Source organism: Lissotriton vulgaris, chromosome 6 (genome assembly GCF_964263255.1).
Source record: "Lissotriton vulgaris chromosome 6, aLisVul1.2, whole genome shotgun sequence".
NCBI lineage: Eukaryota > Metazoa > Chordata > Amphibia > Caudata > Salamandridae > Lissotriton > Lissotriton vulgaris.
In genome coordinates this window covers 1,174,210,147-1,174,229,932 of record NC_141694.1, presented here as the reverse complement: position 1 = coordinate 1,174,229,932, position 19,786 = coordinate 1,174,210,147, and the positions used below count along the sequence as shown (strand labels likewise).

The 19,786-nt window shown below is 41.1% G+C and overlaps 1 protein-coding gene across 1 annotated transcript in view; it reads right to left on the bottom strand.

Annotated features, from left to right (window-relative positions):
- The window catches only part of EPM2A (EPM2A glucan phosphatase, laforin), a 477,080-nt gene that overhangs the window by 25,336 nt on the left and 431,958 nt on the right, over nt 1–19,786 (bottom strand). The window contains exon 3 of the mRNA XM_086927280.1: nt 17,738–17,979. Within this exon, the coding sequence (XP_086783406.1) occupies nt 17,738–17,979 (242 nt within the window). The remainder of the gene's footprint in view (nt 1–17,737; nt 17,980–19,786) is intronic.

The following is a 19,786-nucleotide window of genomic DNA, read 5'->3' as shown; positions in this document are numbered from 1 at the left end:
TTGTGGGTAACAAAAATGTAGTCGATTCGGGATTGGGAATGATGGCAAGGAGAATAAAAAGTAAATTCTGAAGGTCTGGGTTACATAGACGCCAAGCGTCAGTAAGTTTATGCTGGGAGATAGTTTGAGAGAAGGATTTATGAGACTTATTAGGGATGAAGTGTGCTTTGGAATTTCTATCTAGAAAGGGATCCAGGGGCTGGTTGCAATCTCCTGCCAAAATAAAATTATCATCAATAAATCTGGTAATATGCTGGGAAAATGAATGCCAAAAAGTAGGATCACCAGTGGGAGGGGCATAAACATTTAGAAGTGAGATTGGAACATTCTTGACAGAGAGTTTAGCATACGTCCAACGGCCGTCAGCATCCGATTCCTGAGCGAGCAGGGAATGAGAAAGAGCTTTATGACATAGAATGGCCACACCATTACGTTTACCATCCCCAGGAGAGTAGTAAACATCACCCACCCAACTTCTCTTCAGTTTAACAGATTCTTAAGCAGATAAATGGGTTTCTTGCAAAAAAGCAATATCCACATTCAAACGTGCAAGGTGAGATAGAATTCTTTGTCGTTTGATAGGAGAATTAACGCCCTTAACATTCCATGTGATTACTTTCAAAGACATATCATATAAGAAAGGAGAAAAATATCAGGAGAAAGAAAAAAGATGCGAGGAGAACCCAGAGAGGGAGAAAAACCAAAGAGAGTAAGAGAGTCGGCAAAAGGCAATGCAATATAATAGTAAACAGGAGGATGAAGGAGGAGGAAAAAGAGTGAAGGAGATAGAAATAGAATCAGTTGACGTGAAAAATAGAAGAAGGTAGTCCAAGAAATAGCGATAATGATAGGAAGGAATTGATAGTAGAAGAGTTGTCGAAAAACAAGAGAGGGAGACACCTGTGGAACAAGGGAAACTAGTGAACTTGAGAGAGAGAAAAATGCAATGAGGAAAGCGAACATCCGGGGGGAAAGGGAAAACATACTTACGGAGGGTAGAGGCGGGGAGGAATGATCACCAGGGAGAGGAGACGAGAAAAAATGAATGAGAGGGGAGCGCCAGGCAGAGGAAGCAAGCGTCGAATGCAAGCGAACCAACAAGTCGAGGGGAAAACGCCATACACATTATGAAACCTGCAAGGAAGAGGAAGGAAAAACAAAAATGAGTAAGACGAATGAGGGAAGAAGAAAACAGAACAGTAATAAATGACAAAAAGGTGTATAAAAGATAGTAGTGAGCAATACTTAACCATTCAACCGGGATGCAAGAGAAATGGGGAAGAGTGAAGAGAGGAACATAGAAACTGAAGTCGCTGGAAAACCCAGCAGAGGCAAACAGTAATGCAGTCAGCAACAGATATTAAACATGCAGATTAATGAAAACAACGAAGCCACATCTTGCAAAAATCATGGAAGGAAAGCTGACGAAGAACTAGAAAAGTCCATATCAGATGCTTGTGTTGCGTTCAAAAAACTTCGGAGACGAACAGGATCCTCGTAAGTCGTTGTCTTGTTTTTGTAAGTAACTCTGAATAGGAGAGGATGAAAGAGGCCGTATCTGGCTCCAATGGCACGAAGTTCTGGTCGCATATCCAAAAAGGCCTTGCGGCGACTGGCTGTGGTCTTGGCGTAGTCCTGCGCGAAGAAAAGGTTGGAACCTGACCATTGAAGACGAGGTGAGGCACGGGCCGCTGAGATGACTTTGAGTAGGTCAGTATATTCTAAAAAGTACATGATGACACCTCTTGGCCGTGAAGAGGGGGAAGAAGTAGAAGGGAGGCGACCTAGCCTATGTGCACGCTGGATATTAAGCGTTGTACCTCCAGGCAGATGAAGAAGCTTGGGTAGAAATGATTTGAAAAAGGCAATGGGGTCAGTCCCCTCACAATTGTCCGCCAGGCCGTAGAGTCGAAGGTTATTGCGTCTGTTTCGGTTCTCCAATTCTTCAACTTGTTTTTGGAGGGAGGAAATCTGAGACTGCATGTGTGACACCTTGGAGGATGACTCTTGAAGAGATGTGAGAGAATGTTCTACAGTAGTCACTCTAGCATCCATCTGAGACCAATTATCAGTAAGAACCTGCAATTTAGAATTAGTCTCTTCCATAAATGGCCTAAGGGCACGGATCTCTTCCAATAGCAACTCCATGGAGACAGCCGATGTGGATCCAGTCGGTGATGGAGGGTCTTTTTTGAGGCGTTTCGTGGTCACTTTCCCTGGAGGTTGGACAGGCCGTTCCGTGTTAGACTGTGACATCTGGGTGGCGAGCGCTTGGGAGGCCTCAAGGTGCGCCAATGCAGAGAAGACTTTCGAGTTTTTAATAAAAACACGACGTGGAGTCTTGGGAGTGCGAGGGATTGCCCTTCTTTCCATAAAAAAGAGTTATTGTTAGGGAGGAAGAAAGTCCAGTGGTAATCAGTGCGTGTCCGCGGATATCTCAGAGTATGCGCAGGAACTCTTGAGTGAAGAAAGGTTCGCAAACTCCCAAAAAATAGGAAGAGAAAGGAAGAGAAGGCTGTCTGTTCTGAGTTCAGGAGTGCCAAAGAATTAGAAAGATCTTTGGAGTAGCATTCATGCAATTAGTTGAAGGAGGTGACACATTGATGGATGAAGCAAAAAATCAACATGACGATGAAATGCTGATAAGTGGCGCAGTATGAAGCAAAAGAAGCCCTTCAGGCGAAGCGCAATGTGTATGCAAGCTGCACACATAAAGGTGAATGTGACAGCATATTGCGGAAAAGCGCCACCAATTGTAAGTAAACATATGCAGGAAAGTGTAATAGATTACTGCGCTTGTAATAGAGAATATGCTGAAGCTGCGCTTACATGCAAGTTATGTGAGGAAGGCTCAGTGACACAAAATGGCCACCGATTTCATAATGTCTCAAAACGCGAGTAAAACTCACTAAGAAGCAGCGTTCTTCAAAGACATGCGGCAGTATTGCAAATCTGAAGGTAATAGCTCACCGGGAGCAGTTGGTGTGAGGTGAAGCTTCTTGGTTGGCAGGCATGACCTGCGAGCGGATGCTCCGTAGTGTACGCTGTGAAGAGCCAAAATGGCGGTCGCGGCTGTCAGAGAGCCGTGTCCGCCAAAAAGTTGAAGAAAACGGGTGTTCCGCCGCTCGGTTGCTGCCACATTTAGGAACACGATGTTGTCCCTGAAGTCCAGTCGGGGAAGATGAAGTTTGCAGGCGCCGGGAGTTGAGAGAAAGCAGCGAAGTCCCCTGTCGACCCGGAGCGCTCACATCAGAGCCGCCGTCCTCGCCGGGCGCCAAGCCACGCCCCCCTCCGTAGACTTTTTTTGAAGATGTGAATATGTTAAAAATGTAAAATACACTGTAGTATATATTTGCAAATATAGTGTAGCACAGTGTATATTGAACTTTGTAACATAACATGTGTATTTATTTTAAGTACTGCGGTACTTCCGCAGACCTCCGCATTCTTTTATCAAATTGGAGAAAGGGCCAACCCAAAGATGTGATTGATGGGCAAAGGGTGTTCCTGCCATTTGAGCAATTTGACGATGAATATGCAGCTGTGCCCTCTTGTAAGCGACACCAAAAGCGATATAATTTAATGTTGGGGTACCTTCTGACGTCACACGCCATATATCATTGCTCGTGCACTGCTTTATCTTGCTAGGGTGCTGAGTTTTATATTCGGAACCTATAAAGAAGTTATGCACGTAATTGGCCAGCATCTCCGAAACTGCTGACTCCGTCTCAATGCCCTTTCCCTGATTCCATTTCAGAGACGTAAGTGAATTACCTCCGTGCGTGAGGTCCATTTCCGCGCTGCCTGAATATTCAGAGCCGTAGGAATTCTCACAGAGATGAACCTTCCAGAACATAATTAGGTGCGTAGGTTATCAGGTACAGGGCTGAAATGAGTGTCCTCGTAAATGAGAAGACAGAACATGGCATGCTGGTTTGCAAGTACTTAATAGGTGTTTTGTTCGCTCAGATTAAAGGCAAATGCCACCAGACAAAATGCATGAGAAAACTGATCGATGCAGAAATTGATCTACCTTCAGTGCCTCGTTACAAGTAATGACAGTTCTGGAAACTAAGGGGATTTAGTCGTGTTAACTTTTAATACTGTGTTGACAAGATGCCGCAGGCAGGCGCTTTGGAAGGCACTGTCTTCCAATGAACACTTTGCGAGCACTTTATAGTCTTAACAGAAATAGAAATGTTTTGCCAAGAAACAGCAGCTCCTCCTAAGTCATGGTTAGTTGATAGTAAAATATGGATTTGATGTCTAATATAATAATATTAATAATTTCGGTTTTGTAGAAGAACATTTCTATATAAAAAAAACACAACTGGCAATACAAAACATTCACCTAGGCAAAAACTGATTTAAAGTTCCCAAACGTCATATGCGTTTAGAACGGAGCCACCATTAATTACAATGTTTGTGACAGTGTAAATAAACCGGGAAGGTTTAAGGCATGGGCAGAGTGTGCTCTGGCCCAGGGACCCAGCTTTGTTCTGTAGAGCCTTGCCATAATTACCTTGATTAATTCTTAAACAGATTGTTTTAAATACCGTTTCCTCTTTAATGTATATTTTTAATGTGGGTGATGTGTAAGAGTCTATTGCAGACGTTTTGCAGAGAAATGTTGTTTCTTGCAATATTCATTAATAAAAGTTTCTTTAGGTCAAAACAGGACTTCAAATATGAGAAATTGAAGGGTATCACAGATATTATTTGCTGCTGCTGTTAATATTGAAAATGCATGTCACTATTCCCGAATATTAGATACAAACACATTTAGAATTTGGACGAGTGTGTCTTTGCACTGTCATTGACCTGACCCAAGACTGCATGAAAGAGCTGAAACTGGATAATAAACTTAAAGCTGTTCCAAATAGGGAGCCCCAAAATAAGGGGCAGATTAGGATTGCAGTTTTTCCGCATCCTCCGGGCCGGCGGAAGCCAACGCCGGCCCGGAGGATGCGGAAACAGCACAGCGGACCCACTAAAGACCCACCGCCACATTAGGATGGCTGGTGGGTCCTGGTTTCTGTCCGCAGCTTTCCCGCCACGGTTGGCTTACTACCGCGGCGGAAAAGACCTAATATGGTGGCGGTGTCTCTCAGACACCGCCAGCCATATTAGGATGCCCAAAAAGAAATGCTTTTCCACGGCGGGTTTTCCGCCGTGGAAAAGCATACGAGCTTCACTGCTGGGGCCCGTTGCGGGCCCCTTGAGTGAAGGGGGGTGGGGGTGCACATGGGGGGTACCTATGGTACCCCCCTGCATTTGTATGCAGTAATCGGCAGGCACGCGCGGACCCTGCCGCTTTCTGCATACAAATGCAATGTATGCATTTTTAACATTGCGGCGGGTGCAGCTTGAAGCGGCACCCGCCGCAATGTTAAAAATAGAGGATGTAACCGCCAGGGTGGCGGTCACATCCTAATTGGACAGGAGGGAACTCCGCAGGCCATGCGGAGGTTCCCTCCTCCTCGATGGTCGCGGACGGACTCAAGTCCGTGTGCGATCATAATGAGCCCCATAGTTTTGCCCAGGGTCCCAAAAATCCTTAAGATACCCCTGTATATAATGGACGGAGAGGCTATGTCAGAAGGAACCTATTCAAATGAGTCTTTGAAAAAAAAACAATAATTAAACGGGGAGGGGCAGCCAATTATCTTTCTCAAGAAAGAAAAAGTGATAGAGGTGGTGGAGGCGTGCGTGGTTAAATGGGCACAGTACAAGCAGTAATGACACTGGCAGACCTGAGTTTAGTCGTCAGTAAAAGCAATAAATGCATTCGTAGATCTGAATTTATATGCCACCGGGCCAGTCGGTCCACCTGGCAGGTTAATCCAGTCTGAGCAAACACAGGCAGCATGGCAACCTAAGGCTTAAATGCTCACACACATATAAAGAAGCCGTTATAGTCCACTGAGCATTGACAAATGTTGCCTCACTGTAGGGGTATGAAAATGCATCAAATGCATTTTTCTAATGTTTCTGCAAAGGGATAATCAAATGCTTATGCATTTGGCCTGTGTTATACTCAACCCCAAGCTGTGGTGCATCCCGTCTGTGGAACCTGTGTGGTTCTGGAAGCTTATGCAGTGTGACATGTATACATTTTATTTTCAGTTAGTTCCACTAGCAGACTTTGAATACCTCGACCCTATTTATTATTCTTTGAACATTTACAGCGTTTTGCTGCCTTTCGGCTAGGTTTGCACAATAGAAATATCATATACTTACGTGCATATCAGAGTAAAGGGGCACATTCCAATCCCTATGCAAACAGGAGTTTGCCAAGGGTCTAGAATTCTCAGTCATGCAGTATTTACGGTATGGGGTTTTCAAATAGTGGTGAGGTATCTACCACATGGAGTAACTAACGCTCTCCCCAAATTTCCCCAATACATTTTGTCAGGAAAGACCTAATGAAATTGAATAGGATGGAAGGGCTAGTAAAAATTCAAAACCTGTAGAATCAGGCACAGAAAATAGCAAGTTTGAGTGTTAAGCCACTTATTTCCCTCCAGCCAGTAAATACCCCATCATTGGATAAAAATATATATATTGGGTACAATAAATACCAACCCCTCCTCCAACCATCCGATAATAAGAGCAATATACGCGACTAACATAGCATGAACTCTTCTTTGCTGTTACAGTCATTCAACCTAGAAATTCAATTGGCTGTTGGGTAATAGTTAAACGGTAAGGTGCATCTTTTGCACCAGTCTGTTACCCCAAATGATGACCTAACAAATGGCAAGGTGGCTGTCAGAATATCTATGTGTGTGTGGCGGATGTATTTAAAAACTATAGCTTGCAAATACATTTAAATAGTGTTCAATTGGTGTTCTTCTTTATTCCTTATGAATATTGTTTTTCTTTGGAAGGGTTATTTGCCATGGAGTGTAGTCTTTCTAAATTCATTTGGAAATCTATGATGGAACCTCCCAAAAAAGCACAATGAACATCAATCGCTGATTTTAAGGATGGCTTATATCTTTCCAATCGGGATACATCTCTAGCTCTGCAGCCCGTGTTTTTTTACACTGTCTCAGCATCTCAATGCACCACTGGAGTATTGCCTTGATTGTCTTTATTGTTCTTGCCCACATTGCCTCTGCTCATTTATTTTCTTCCCTTGCTGGATGTAGTCTCAACTTACTTGCAATGGTTACCCACATTTGCTTTACATCTCTGAATTCCAAAGGCCACTGTTTCTTAGGCAGGGATCTCTGGGTTAAATTATTTTTATAGTGTTTTCAGCCATCAATCATCACACAGAAAATACTTATTTAACTGATTTCCACAAATGACGAAGGTCACATAAAGCTGATGCAGCATAACTCACCTTTCCATAGTTTAGTTTATCACATGCTTCAATTCTCCCCTGGCATAGTAGTGCATTTGTGTAAATATGCCCCTGCAATTCCATTACTTTTCTAGCCTCTGCAGGACATGATTGTGGTCCTTTATATCACAGGTGGCTGATGGGTTGAATTAGAATTAGACCTTTAGGTAATCCCGTGTCAAAAACACAGAAGATTCTCTATAATGTCACCTTATATGAACTCATTGCAACTTAGGGGACTGAAGGTCGCTGTTTTAGCTTAGTCTCAAAGACAACAAGTAAGCACCCCTTCCAATATTTTACTTTGGTTTTGGGGCAGTAGTTGAAAAGCACTTTAGATTCTGCTGTAGGTTTCATCAGCAAGAAGATCAGTGTAACATGCCTTAAGTTGCTCTTGACTCTATCTTGCTGGAGAGATAACTTCCAAGAGTGCACTGTGTTAGTTACTGTATGTGGTATTTAGCAGAGCCAGTCAAGAAAGGTACAATTGGGAGCCTGGAATTGTTTTCCTTCTGTATCTTGGCTGGATTTGCCTTAGACAATCAATTAATAGACAGGAGCCCCTCAATACCAAGGGGATGGGGTTATCAGAACCAAAGATATTAACTAGGTACAAATTGAGGTTGATATGATAGCTAATGGGTATAGTAAACAGTGTTGATTGACCTTCCTACTATGTACTTTTATAGATTTTTAGCCCATCACAGTTTGAGATTCTCCATATGTGGTTAGTCTCTCTTTTGAGATTTGAGGAGGTTTTTTAATCATTGGAGCGGAAGATCCTGTTTTATTCATAGCATCATTAGAGATAATGCGATGATAAATCTTTTAACTGAAGTTATCATTTACCAAAGTGAGGTGTAGCTGAAAGATATGTTGGAAGATGGGTCTTCCTAGGATTCAATTCTGACAGTTGGTGTTTGTAAACATTAAGGAAAATACATATCGGTTTGGTCCAGAAGAAGGTGGATTTTATCTATATCTCCCACCGAAACATGTCAACAATGTCATTTTTAAGATTATCTACAAGCACTGGCTATCGTGTGTATACAAATAAAATTGTGTAAATGTCAAATGACAGAAACGTAGATGTGTATGTAACCAATACATACTGATCAGTCTGCCATAGGTCTTCATTTCAAATTTGGAATAATATGGATGTATGATTTGACCAGATTTAAAATATACATATATTGCTTAGGTACCTTCTTTTGTGAATGAGGAGTGTTTGTTGAGTGGATGATATCTCTGAAGTGTAATTAGTGGATTGAGGGGAATGTATCGACTTTCAGATTTATTTTAGAGCAAGAGGTCAGGGATGCCTAAACTTTGGGGGCACTAGGATGCCCAAATAAGATTACAGATGTTCATTGTATTAGACTTAAAATAAGAGCTAACATTCTTGAAATGCTGATGGTTTCTTACTAGCTAAACTTTCCGTCATCTTGCATTTTGAACTGCTTGGTCTATTAGTTAGCCGCATAACATATTATGGTGGCTGTCTGGGTCACTTCAACACATGAAATTGAGGACAATATCAAACCTCCCTCCAGATGTACAGAGACACGTGGAAGTACACAGGAATTATAACAAGCCAAATGGTGATAGGTTCACTCAGGGCTGGACACCCAGCATGTTGTTAGCTGCCTTATGGAGTATCTGTAAATAGCAAGGTGGGATTCTCTAAGAGCATTATGGCAAGACTATCACCTAACAATTATATTAAAAGATCTGAGTACCATCTTCGCACTAGATATGACTCTGAAAAGACAGTGAACACCATAATACACTTCCCGTGATCCCAAGGAGGAAGCACAGACCAACAGAGCCAGCTGAACCATATGTAAAAGAACCAAAATGAAAGACGCAAAGAGCAAAGGAAAGTCTCCCTCTGAAAATGTACCAAAAAAAAGAGGTGGGGAGAAAATTGAAAAAAGGTGCAGGAGAAGGCTGGGTGCCACCTGGTACAAAGTATGAGCAGCAAGAGCAAACAATTAGTAGGTGAATGTTTGTTTTGAACCCTTCTTCTTGTACTGCCTGCCTTCATGACGCTGAGGAAATCCACTGAATGCACTCCTATCTTGAACTCGTACATCGTCAATACCAATCTCTATATAGTTTATATGTCCATATCTAGCATAGCCACCATGGGAGATTGCCATGCTGAATCCGAGAAAACCAAACCCTCTCCTCTATGTAGAATGCCACAGTGAGCATGTTAGAAAATGTCTTACTGACGTGGTCACACTTCTTGCATAACACAAGTCCTGACAGTGGCATACCGCGATTTTATGACTCTACATACTCCTAGATAATTATTCCTCGTGTGGGATTGGCAAAGATTTTTCAGTGAAATAGAGGAATTTCTTCCATCGACATCAAGTTTGGTTCTTCTTACCTTGTTATGTTCTTATGTTGGCATGGCCCGCAAAGAAAAATGTATTGGCTGAACTAAGATTTTGCTGTTTTTGGTTGGCTGGGGATATCCCACCAAGCAACCTCCTTAAACCTAGACATTCTCAGAAATTACCTCTAACATGTTTAATCTACTAGTTCCTGAATATGGCTCTATAATACAACATGAAGACACAAATGAAACTGAAAACAGATGAACTGTAATTTTCATGAAATCCTGAACTTGCCCTTTTATGATTCCTATGCTTTGTCTGACTTTGAAGATGTTTTCAGTACTATTCAGTTATTGTCATCGAAAATATTATTTTTTAAATATCTTTATTTGCATTTTGTTCTTTTTTTTTGTTTTCAAATTACAGATAACTATATACATATATGAATGCAGGGGTCATTTTGACTACATCAATCGTGATAGATAGTGCCATTCTGACTGCTGAGATATGTCAGAATGGGCACGATATCAGTTCCCTGTAGTGGGAAAAGGACTGCCTATTATGAACTTCGTGCACTGCATCGCGTTCAAATGTCCCAAAAGGTGTATTTTTATGTCCATTGGGATAGCAAGATACATATCTCACTTTCCGCGATGTATCCCCGCACCCAGATGGCATTTTGCATGAAAGTCTGTACTTGAACATGCAATTGGGAAGAAAGAATATAGCAAAATATGAAACAATTTATAATCAAACAAACAAACAAGGTCATCATCTAATTGCGATGCCTGGGTCAATGTGTATGAGGTACAGGTATTGCCTTCCCAACACGTCCGTGCAGATATTATATCCCTTCTTTGATGTTCATGCCTCCAGAGTGCAGCTCATTTTCCCATGTCAGAACGTGATCTAGCCTGATATTTTCATCTAAATCATGATCCCTTCATAAAATATGTCATCCACTTAATGTCTTTCCAACAGCCCACAAAGCTACCTTATTACTTATCTTCCACTCGTAGAAACAGTTGAAATCTTACCGAAGCCTGCTCTATTTTCAATCACAATAAAATCTACATAATTATCTTTATTATTTATCCAACTAAAATGTTCATAGTACTTACACTGACCTCACTGGATTCATCAAACAACATATCTATTCTCAAGAATATTAACATTCTGACCATCTCACTCAAGGGTTATGTGAAACATATCAAATCCTTACATTATCTTTTAGAAATGTGTTTGCGTCATTATGAGCTTATGTGGCTTTTTCACAATCTGACATCCTAAACACAAAACTCAAATTTTCAGGCAAAAATCCATGCTTCACTATACAACTTCTGTACCCTCTTCTCTACAATTAAACAATGTACTAATCCTATTGCTGCCACTTTGTCTTTTGCCTGCTAGATTTATTATTAATCTTTTAATATTTTCTCTGACAAAGTTCTATAATTCCAGAGGAAAATTCTAACCTTGGCCATCATTTTGCTTGCCTAACTTCACCTCTTTTCCTCTATCAATGCACTGCTTAGACCACCACTTACCATTGATCACTACATAATCAGCTGTACCTGTTATCTTTTAAATCTTTACCTAAAAACTGACAAAATTGCCCCCGCCTCAAGAAAGCTCAATCTTGATTCTAATGGCTGTCAGCAATGCTAACAAAAATGAGACACTATTTAGTACACATGGGAATTTGTGTTAAAATCATAGATTTGTTTTCATTTCTTCTGTTGGGGAGATAGTCATTTTTGCAAATCGAACATTCTTGGTTACACCCTCACTCTTTATCTTGTGTAGTATTTCTAGATTCAATCTATATGCCTCCATTTTTCAAACTACACATGGAAGAACTGGAAATGATTAAAGAAGATTAAGGCATCCAGTACAAAAATGAACTGACCTGATCTCTCATGCTGACATGTCTAATCTGCTATCAAAGATGTGATCTTGATGATGGGCACCACTGCCCTGATGATTTGTGTGGCCTGTGGATGGAGGAGAAGGGCTATAGTGGAGAAGATGGTGACAAGGGATCTTACTTGTTGTGTCCTCCCCAGCCTGGGTAGTCACCAATGGCTACACCATACACAGAGCTTAGTATTACATGTCTTTATTCATCTGCGTGTAACCACAAACACAACATTCTAAAACTACATTTACTTCACTACGCTCTAACACTAACATCACATTTCTAGTGTTTATCAGGAGCCAAAGGGGTTCTGTCATTGCTATCTCATACAAAACTAAATCTCCCCCTCTGTTAACTAAAAGATTACAATGTTTTACAAATATATACACAATTATAGCTCTTCAATGAGTCTTTGTGGTGCTCTGATCACACGTTCTGATCGTGTCTTCAGAAATAGGGGACAAGCAGTAGAAGTGTCCGTTATCTAATTGGCGATGTAGGAACAACAGCAGTCAGGGGGTTTTCCTTTGTCCTTTAAGACCAAGTCTCTACATTGACATCAGTGCCTGACTAGCGATGAGCCACAAGTCAGAAATTATAGAAATCTCATGTAATGGACTTTCCAGGATGTCCTTTGTTTTCGTTTCCTAGACTGATGGACAAGCATTCAATCTCCTTAGGGAATGTAGTGTGTTTTGTATGTTGGCGCTTGCCTGTGTAGGCCATAGTTTTCCTTTTACGAACAAAGTTTTTTATACAGGTTTCTTCCTCATTACTTGATTTTCTGCGGTCCATTGAGGTAAATTGGTCTTCATGGCTCTCCCAAACATCAAGGTTACAGGATTCTCATCTGTGTGCGAATGAGGGGCCGAACAGTAAGCTTAAAGATTAGAATTTAAGCCAGTTTTAAGGTAAAGCTTCTACAATACAGCACAATGGACTTCTTTCCTAAGAGTGCTCATGAAACATTTGACAAGGCCATTGGCCTGTGGCCAATGAGGTGTGCTCTTCTGATGCTTCACATTAAGATGGCTGAGAACGTCTCTGAATTCTTGACTGTTGAAAGGTGGGCCGTTGTCAGATTTTATGATCGCAGGAACACCCCGTAGTGAAGATGCTGTCTAATCGCTCAATGGCTCTTTTTTGAGTGATAGATGAGAGATCTGCTATCAATAGAAACAGGAGAATTCCTCAACTTAACCATCAAGTGATGTCCATTGTCATGAGGACAGAAGAAGTCAACGGAAATTATTTCCCATACATGCTTTGGCAAATCTGACATTTTGAAAGTGTGTTGACTGGTTTTCAATGATAAACAGTTATATAGATGACAGACCTTCTCCTTCAACTCTTTCATCAAGATGCGGAAACCAGACTCAGTCTTGGAGAGCTTGTTTTGTGGCAACGGTTCCACAATGTCCTTCATGGGCCACTTCAATTATCTCTTTTCTCTTTTCGCAGACTGTCCAAATAATAATTCTTGAACCTCTCAGGATAATGCCTTCTTGAGTAATTGACAGTTCGTCTTTGACATTTTTAAACTTCTGGCACTCACTGTGACTGGTAAGAGGTTGAGTGTGCTGGTTAAAGACTGATGCATAATCATTTTTTTTAGTTTTAACATGTCACTATCTTGACTCGTGGCAGTAACAATTTCTTCCAGAGAAATGGTAGCTGGTATGCTTGATTTCACAATGAAATTTATGTAGGCTTATTCTATCTTGGAAGGGGTAACATGGCACTGTAGAGGCACTTGCAAGTAGAGGTCTGCATGGTTTTGATCTTTCCCTGGATAGAGCACAAACATGTAGTTGTATTCCTGTAATTGTGGACCCCAACTTTCAATGCGAGGAGCCATCTTTGCCTTTGGATTGCCAAATATGGTCACCAATGCTTGATGATCTGTCACAAGCATGAAAGGCTTTCCAAATAAGAATACATGGAAATGTTCACAAGCCCACACCACTGCTAAAAATAAGCATGTTCAGTTTGGGACAAGCGTCTGCTTACTTATGCCACAATATCTCTTCAAACATTTGGGTATCCGCTGTGCTGTGCAAGGATTGCGCCTAACCTGATCAGGCTAGCTTCAACAACAAATCTCAGTATGAATTTTTGAATCCAAGTATGTCATTTCAATAGCATTATCAACACTTGTTTGATTTTCTTAAAGTTTTGCTCCAATTTATGTGACCAATGAAATGATTTTGTCAAATCTCTTAACTGAGCACCTACAGTGGCAAAGTCTCGTATATATCTAGAACAGTAGCTGGTCATGCCCAGGAATGAGCATAACATGGTAACATCTTGTAGGGCACTGGCAGTTGACAACACCTGCACTTTAGCGTGATCGGGTGTCACACCTGCATCAGAAAAAATATGGCCAAAGAATTAAAATGTTGTCTTATGGAACTCACTTTTCTCAGCGTTCACAGTGAAAACTGCACCAGCGAGCAAACAACACACTTGCATGAAAGCTTTATCGTGTTCCTTTTGTATAGCTTTGAAGACCAATATCTCATTACTATAATTGAAAGCATTCTTGACAGGCTGTATGTTATGTCGAATGGCATCTTAAAAAAACTCTGCAGCTGATGACACAACGAAACGTAGTCTTTTATAACAGAATAGACCAACATATGTAGAAAAGTTTGTAATGTAGCTGCAATTCTCCTGGAGTTCCAACTAATGATATCCTTTATTCAAATCAAAGCAAAAGACGACCTTTGCACCATTCAATTGAGTTATCATGTCAGCAATTTGCAGACCTTGATGTCATTCTCTGTAAATTAACTTAATAGCTTGACGCATAGCAACACAGATGCGTAAAGCTCCTTCACTGACCTTTTTGGGTACCACCACTATGAGAGAAACCCATGGCACTGGACTAGTGGAGCGCTCAATGATATCATGTTTGAGTAAGGATTCAAGCTCTTTTTCAACAGCTTCCTGTAAATGAAATGGAATTCGTCTACGTCTTTGAGCAATAGGACGGACATCCTCATTAATGTGTAATTGTACCTTCATTGTCTTGAGGTTTTTTCTAGTCCAGGAAACAACAAAGGGAACTGACTTACTATTTTGCGATGAGCATTAATGTTCAATCAGTCAGTCAATCAATCAGTCTTGTATAGCACAGCTTGTCACCCCGAAGGGTCTCCAAGCACTGGTGGGCTGTGCGATCCTCGGTCAAAGAGCCTAGTCTTGAGCTGCGTCTTGAAGCTCTTCAGAGAAGGGGTGGTGCGAAGGTGGAAAGGGAGGTAGTTCCAGAGGCAATATAGGAGAAGGAGCGGCTATGGCGGATGTGGGTAATGTTGGCCAAGTAGAGTGGAGGATCGGAGATTCCTATTCAGTCAGTTGAATGTTAGGCGGTTGTTGATGTAGGCGGTCCAGACATGTGGAGGGCTATGTAGGCGTGAGTGAGAAGCTGGTTCTTCTGGGCTGGTCTGGAGACACTTGTTTGGTGTTTCCAGCTTAGAGTGTGTTACTGTAGTCGAGCTAATGGCAATGGCTATCTATCTGGAAGAGATGGGGATCCATCGGAAGATCTTGCGGAGCATGCAGAGGGCGAAAAAGCAGGCAGAGCAGACAGCTTTGATCTGCTGCTTCACTGTCAGGTTGGTGTTTAGGAGGATTCTGAGGTTGCGGGCTGGTAAGGGTGGTTGAGAGGCCGAGTGTGGTGGGCCACTGTGTGTAGTCCCATGGGGAGGGCTTCTTTCCAAAGATGGTGGTATACATGTTGTGGTTCACTGATATCAGTCTGATATCAGCAGCTGTGCTGAAGCTGAATAAACCGGCGCTTAACGTCATACCTTGAAGCACATGAATAAATGCTTGACATTTGTTTTCTTGTGTTTCATTGTTGCTACAAATGAACCTTGCATTTGTAATAGTGTTGATGCAGCCCATGTAGCAGCCCATGTATACACTTTGGTTTTAGATGGCGTAAGTTATGTCAACGGAGATAGTTCACTGCATCTCCCCTCAGGCATAATGTTTATCGAGTCACCACTGTCAATAATAAAGGGTATTGGGGAACCGTTTACCTTTAGTTTAATTTTCGGACAGTGTTTGAAAGACTTTGGCGCTTTTTCATGTCACATTTTCTTTGACCTGAATTTTTCTTCACATGCAGCCAGTCCAACATGGGCACATTTTTCTGCAGTAAACATTGACATTGCTCTACCATCTTCTTCACTTTGATGTTTATTTAGATGCAGTCTTACTTAGTTGGTGTTGACTTGCCTAAACTGGGGTGGTGATTTGGCCTTGTGGGGGTGCATTGAACATTGCTGATGGAACATTCAGGCGGTAATATTGTCTTCGTGCTGTGACATACATAATTCTTCCTTCCCCTAGAAACTGTTCAAAATGGTTCTCCTTTCCACAGCCTTTGCAGATCTGTCTAATGGTGGGACATTTACATCTGTGTGTAAACGGAAATCCACACCTGAAGCACAACTTCTTTTTCCATGTAAGACATCACTATGTGTTTTTAGGCCTTGTACTTTTGCTTTCTTGTCATGGGCATGACTGACTCACTCTGGGCCCCTCCGTCTTCCATGTCCATAGAATATTGTTCAGTACACACTTCAGCTCTGGCAGCCATGAGAACTCACTCCAGACTAAGAGTATCTCTCAGCATTTATCACCCAAATGAATTTGTCAGACATCCGTCAATAACTCTGAGACATATACCTTCCTCATTATTAAATTAATTGAAGTTAAAATGTTTGATGGGCGAATCTAGTCACGCGATATGTTCTTCAATAGATTCACCAACTTTCTGTTGTGCTTTACTGAAAATGTATCTTTGGTAATCTACATTTTGCATTCGCTTGAACTTGACATTCAAGGCTGCTTTGATTTGACAGTATGTAATTTCATCAGCTCGTGGCATTTTCGTGATGACTTATTTTACACCTACACCAGCAAGATTCCTAAGGAATTCGATAATCTTCTTGTTATCTGCTTCTTCTATCGCATCAATGAAATCATCAATTATCTTCCCATCAGTCCATCTGTCACCAATATTTTGCCTTTTGGTGCTATCGAATGGTGGTGATGGTGGTTTCAAAAAGGCGGTGGCAATGTACCCATTTATGAGATTGACTGATACTGAGAGTAGAGTTCTCACCGGCACAGTTTGCTGTCCACTAAGATCCCCTTCATCTTGAAGGCCCTGTGCTGTGCCAGCCTCTGTTTGACTTCGGAGGAGCTACATTTTCTGTTTCTGCTCCAGTCTAAACAACAGTAGGGAGAGTTGTGAAGAAGTAGAAGACCAGGTAGTGCAGGATAGGTTCCTTATTAAGATGCAAGTAATGAAAGATCTCATCCACAGCAGACCAAGGCATCAACTGAGACAGTCTTGGATTCATTAGAACATCATTAGAACATCCTCAAGTATACATCATGACATTCTACATTTAACATTCTACTATTGCTAATACCTAGAAGGGAAAGATACCACACACCTGGATACCACACACCTTCCCCTGAAACCCAAAACAGAAATACGACTATAAAGCTGTTCAAAACCATAAGAGGAAACCAAAAATAAATAAATTAAAAAATATATATATATATATATATTTCAAAACATAATCACAAAGAGCTGCAGGAGCCCTAGTCGCACAAGCACTTTTCCTAACGGGAGTGCAAACTACAGACGAACCACAGCTGTTTCTAGAATTGGGAGAAATGTCAGTATTGTTCGATTGATTAACTTTTAATGTCAAACCAGAAACAGGAGCAACACGATTCAAATTCCATATGCGCCAGTCATTTAGTTTAACAGCATTACGAAAGAGTTTTGTGACATGAAAAGGAGAGGAGAACTTTGGTCCAGAGGACTTAAGAGGGAGACGAACTCTCACCCGATCACCAACTGAAACATTTGTGTGAACAACAGCATGTCTGATGTCAAAGTTCACTTTCCTATTAGTAGACTTAACCTTTTGTTTGATCAAACCTAATACCAGAACATTCCATCTGTGTTGCTCCTCCTAGCTTGTTCTTTCCTTCAACAATGTTACTAGGTATAATGTGCTTTGAAAGGTGGTCCTCGATTATAACAAAAAAAGAAAACCTTTTTAAACACTCAATGGCTTCAAAGGATACCTTCAGTGCTCATGTCTTGTGTAGGGATCCATATGTATGCTATGCCTGCATCTCTATACAGCTTCATCATGGTTTCAGGGCTCATGGGCTCTGGATAGTAGTTGCAGCCCGAAGAGTTCTGAATGATATCCCAGTCGGTCTGGAAGTTCATCACCGCTGTTACTCCTAGTTCATGCTTCAGCTTCACAGTTACATGTTCCAACTGCCGAGGGCAACTACCCAGCCAGATGTTTGGTAGGATTCTAGAAACAGAAAAGTTGTAAGATTGTTAATTTTATCATTCAATCCTACAGTCACATTTTATGATCATTTAGATATAGCATGACCCTAGATCTAAAGTCCAGAATTAAACTTTTTATTGCGAAAAGAACTGTTGTGGGAGGTACTCTCTGTTAGGGAGTCCAGTTGAAACTAGAATGTGTAGGAGCATGAATGTAGAGGTATGTAGTTGGTACAGCACGGTTCTTTTTATGCCACCCCAATTTAACATGTACATTATATTTATTTACAACGTGAGTCACAGAGAGAAAACTTGCCGCCTGATTCATCAAGCTAAATTGCACTCACAAAGGGCAAGATTCTCAGAATCTTGCCTTTTGCGAGTGCAATTTTTGCATTTGGGATTCATCATCCCAAATGCAAATTTCGCTATTTAAGAATTCGCACATTTGCGAAGAATTGAATTTAAGGAATCTCTATTTGAGATTCCTTAAATGCAATTCATGAAGCATTTTAAAATTGCGAAATGGCAATTTTGGGCCGCTATTTACCGAGAGGTCAAACCTCTCGGTAAATAGCAAAAACTTAGAAAAATGCATTTAAATGCATTTTTCTAAGTTGCATGTTACACACACACATGTCCTTTAGACATGTGTGTGCGCAACACCAATGTAGATTACATTTCAGGGGCGCTACAGGGTGTCCTTTGGACACCCCTGCACCCTTGAAATCGCATCCTTATTTGCGATTAGCTAATTGCTAATCGCAAATAAGGAATAACTCCCCATGCATAGGAATGCATGGGGAGTTATTCCTTATTAGCGATTAGCAATTAGCTAATCGCAAATAAGGAACATGTAGGAATTGCAATAATTATTGCAATTCCTACATGAATCCCGTTTTGCAAGTCCTTAATAGCGATTCGTTATGAATCGCTATTAGGGGCTCGCAAAACGGGAGAATGATGAATCAGGCTGATAATTTTGTAAAAATACACACATTTGTTCTCATTTGGCAAATCTATGATTAGAACCCAGGAATCCCAGTGGAAGGTAAGCAACTAATCCATAAAACCAAATCTATATGAGCTGATTAAGTGTGCAAGAAAAATGAGTCACAGATTTCTGCTGTCTATCACTGAATTTTTCATGGCTAGGGTTATGAAAGTGAATTCCTCTGACTGAAAAAGTAACCAGAGACATGAAGGAAACCTCTAAATAGACAGCAAGCATCCCCTTAATTACCTTACATTTTCTGTGGAGAGGAATGTGTAGCTGGAATGTTTGGGCAAATTTGTTGCGTTGCATTTTTTTGCGGTGGTGAAGTCTTTTATTTGTTGTGTTTTTCAGCGGCATTGTAGCATAGTGTTATTGTTCTACTGCAATATGGTTGCTGTGTAGAGTGCTTTTGTGACTGTTTTGTTATGATGCCTCTTGTTTTGTAGTGTTTTTTCCTTGTTTAGTGTGTTTGTGCTGTGTTCTGTTGTTTACGTTAGAGATGTCAACAAATGCCGCTACATTTCGAATTAAAAGCGGCATATTTCTTTAGAGATCCAATGACAAACAACAATTTATCGCTGACTAAGGTAGCAATATAACCGCTGCATTCAAATACGAGAACTTTCAGCTCTGTAATGTATTAGTAATATTATTTAGAGCGATACAGTAAACGTGTCTCTGCGTTCCTCAGAGACGCGTGGGGCAAAGGCTTTACGTGACAGCACTTCCAAAACACTCCATCTCAACCTAAAAAAACTTCAACTTTTCAGAGATTCGAATTCTATTTTTATTTCCTAGATACCGGGACTAAGACACTTTGGCCCAAAACCTT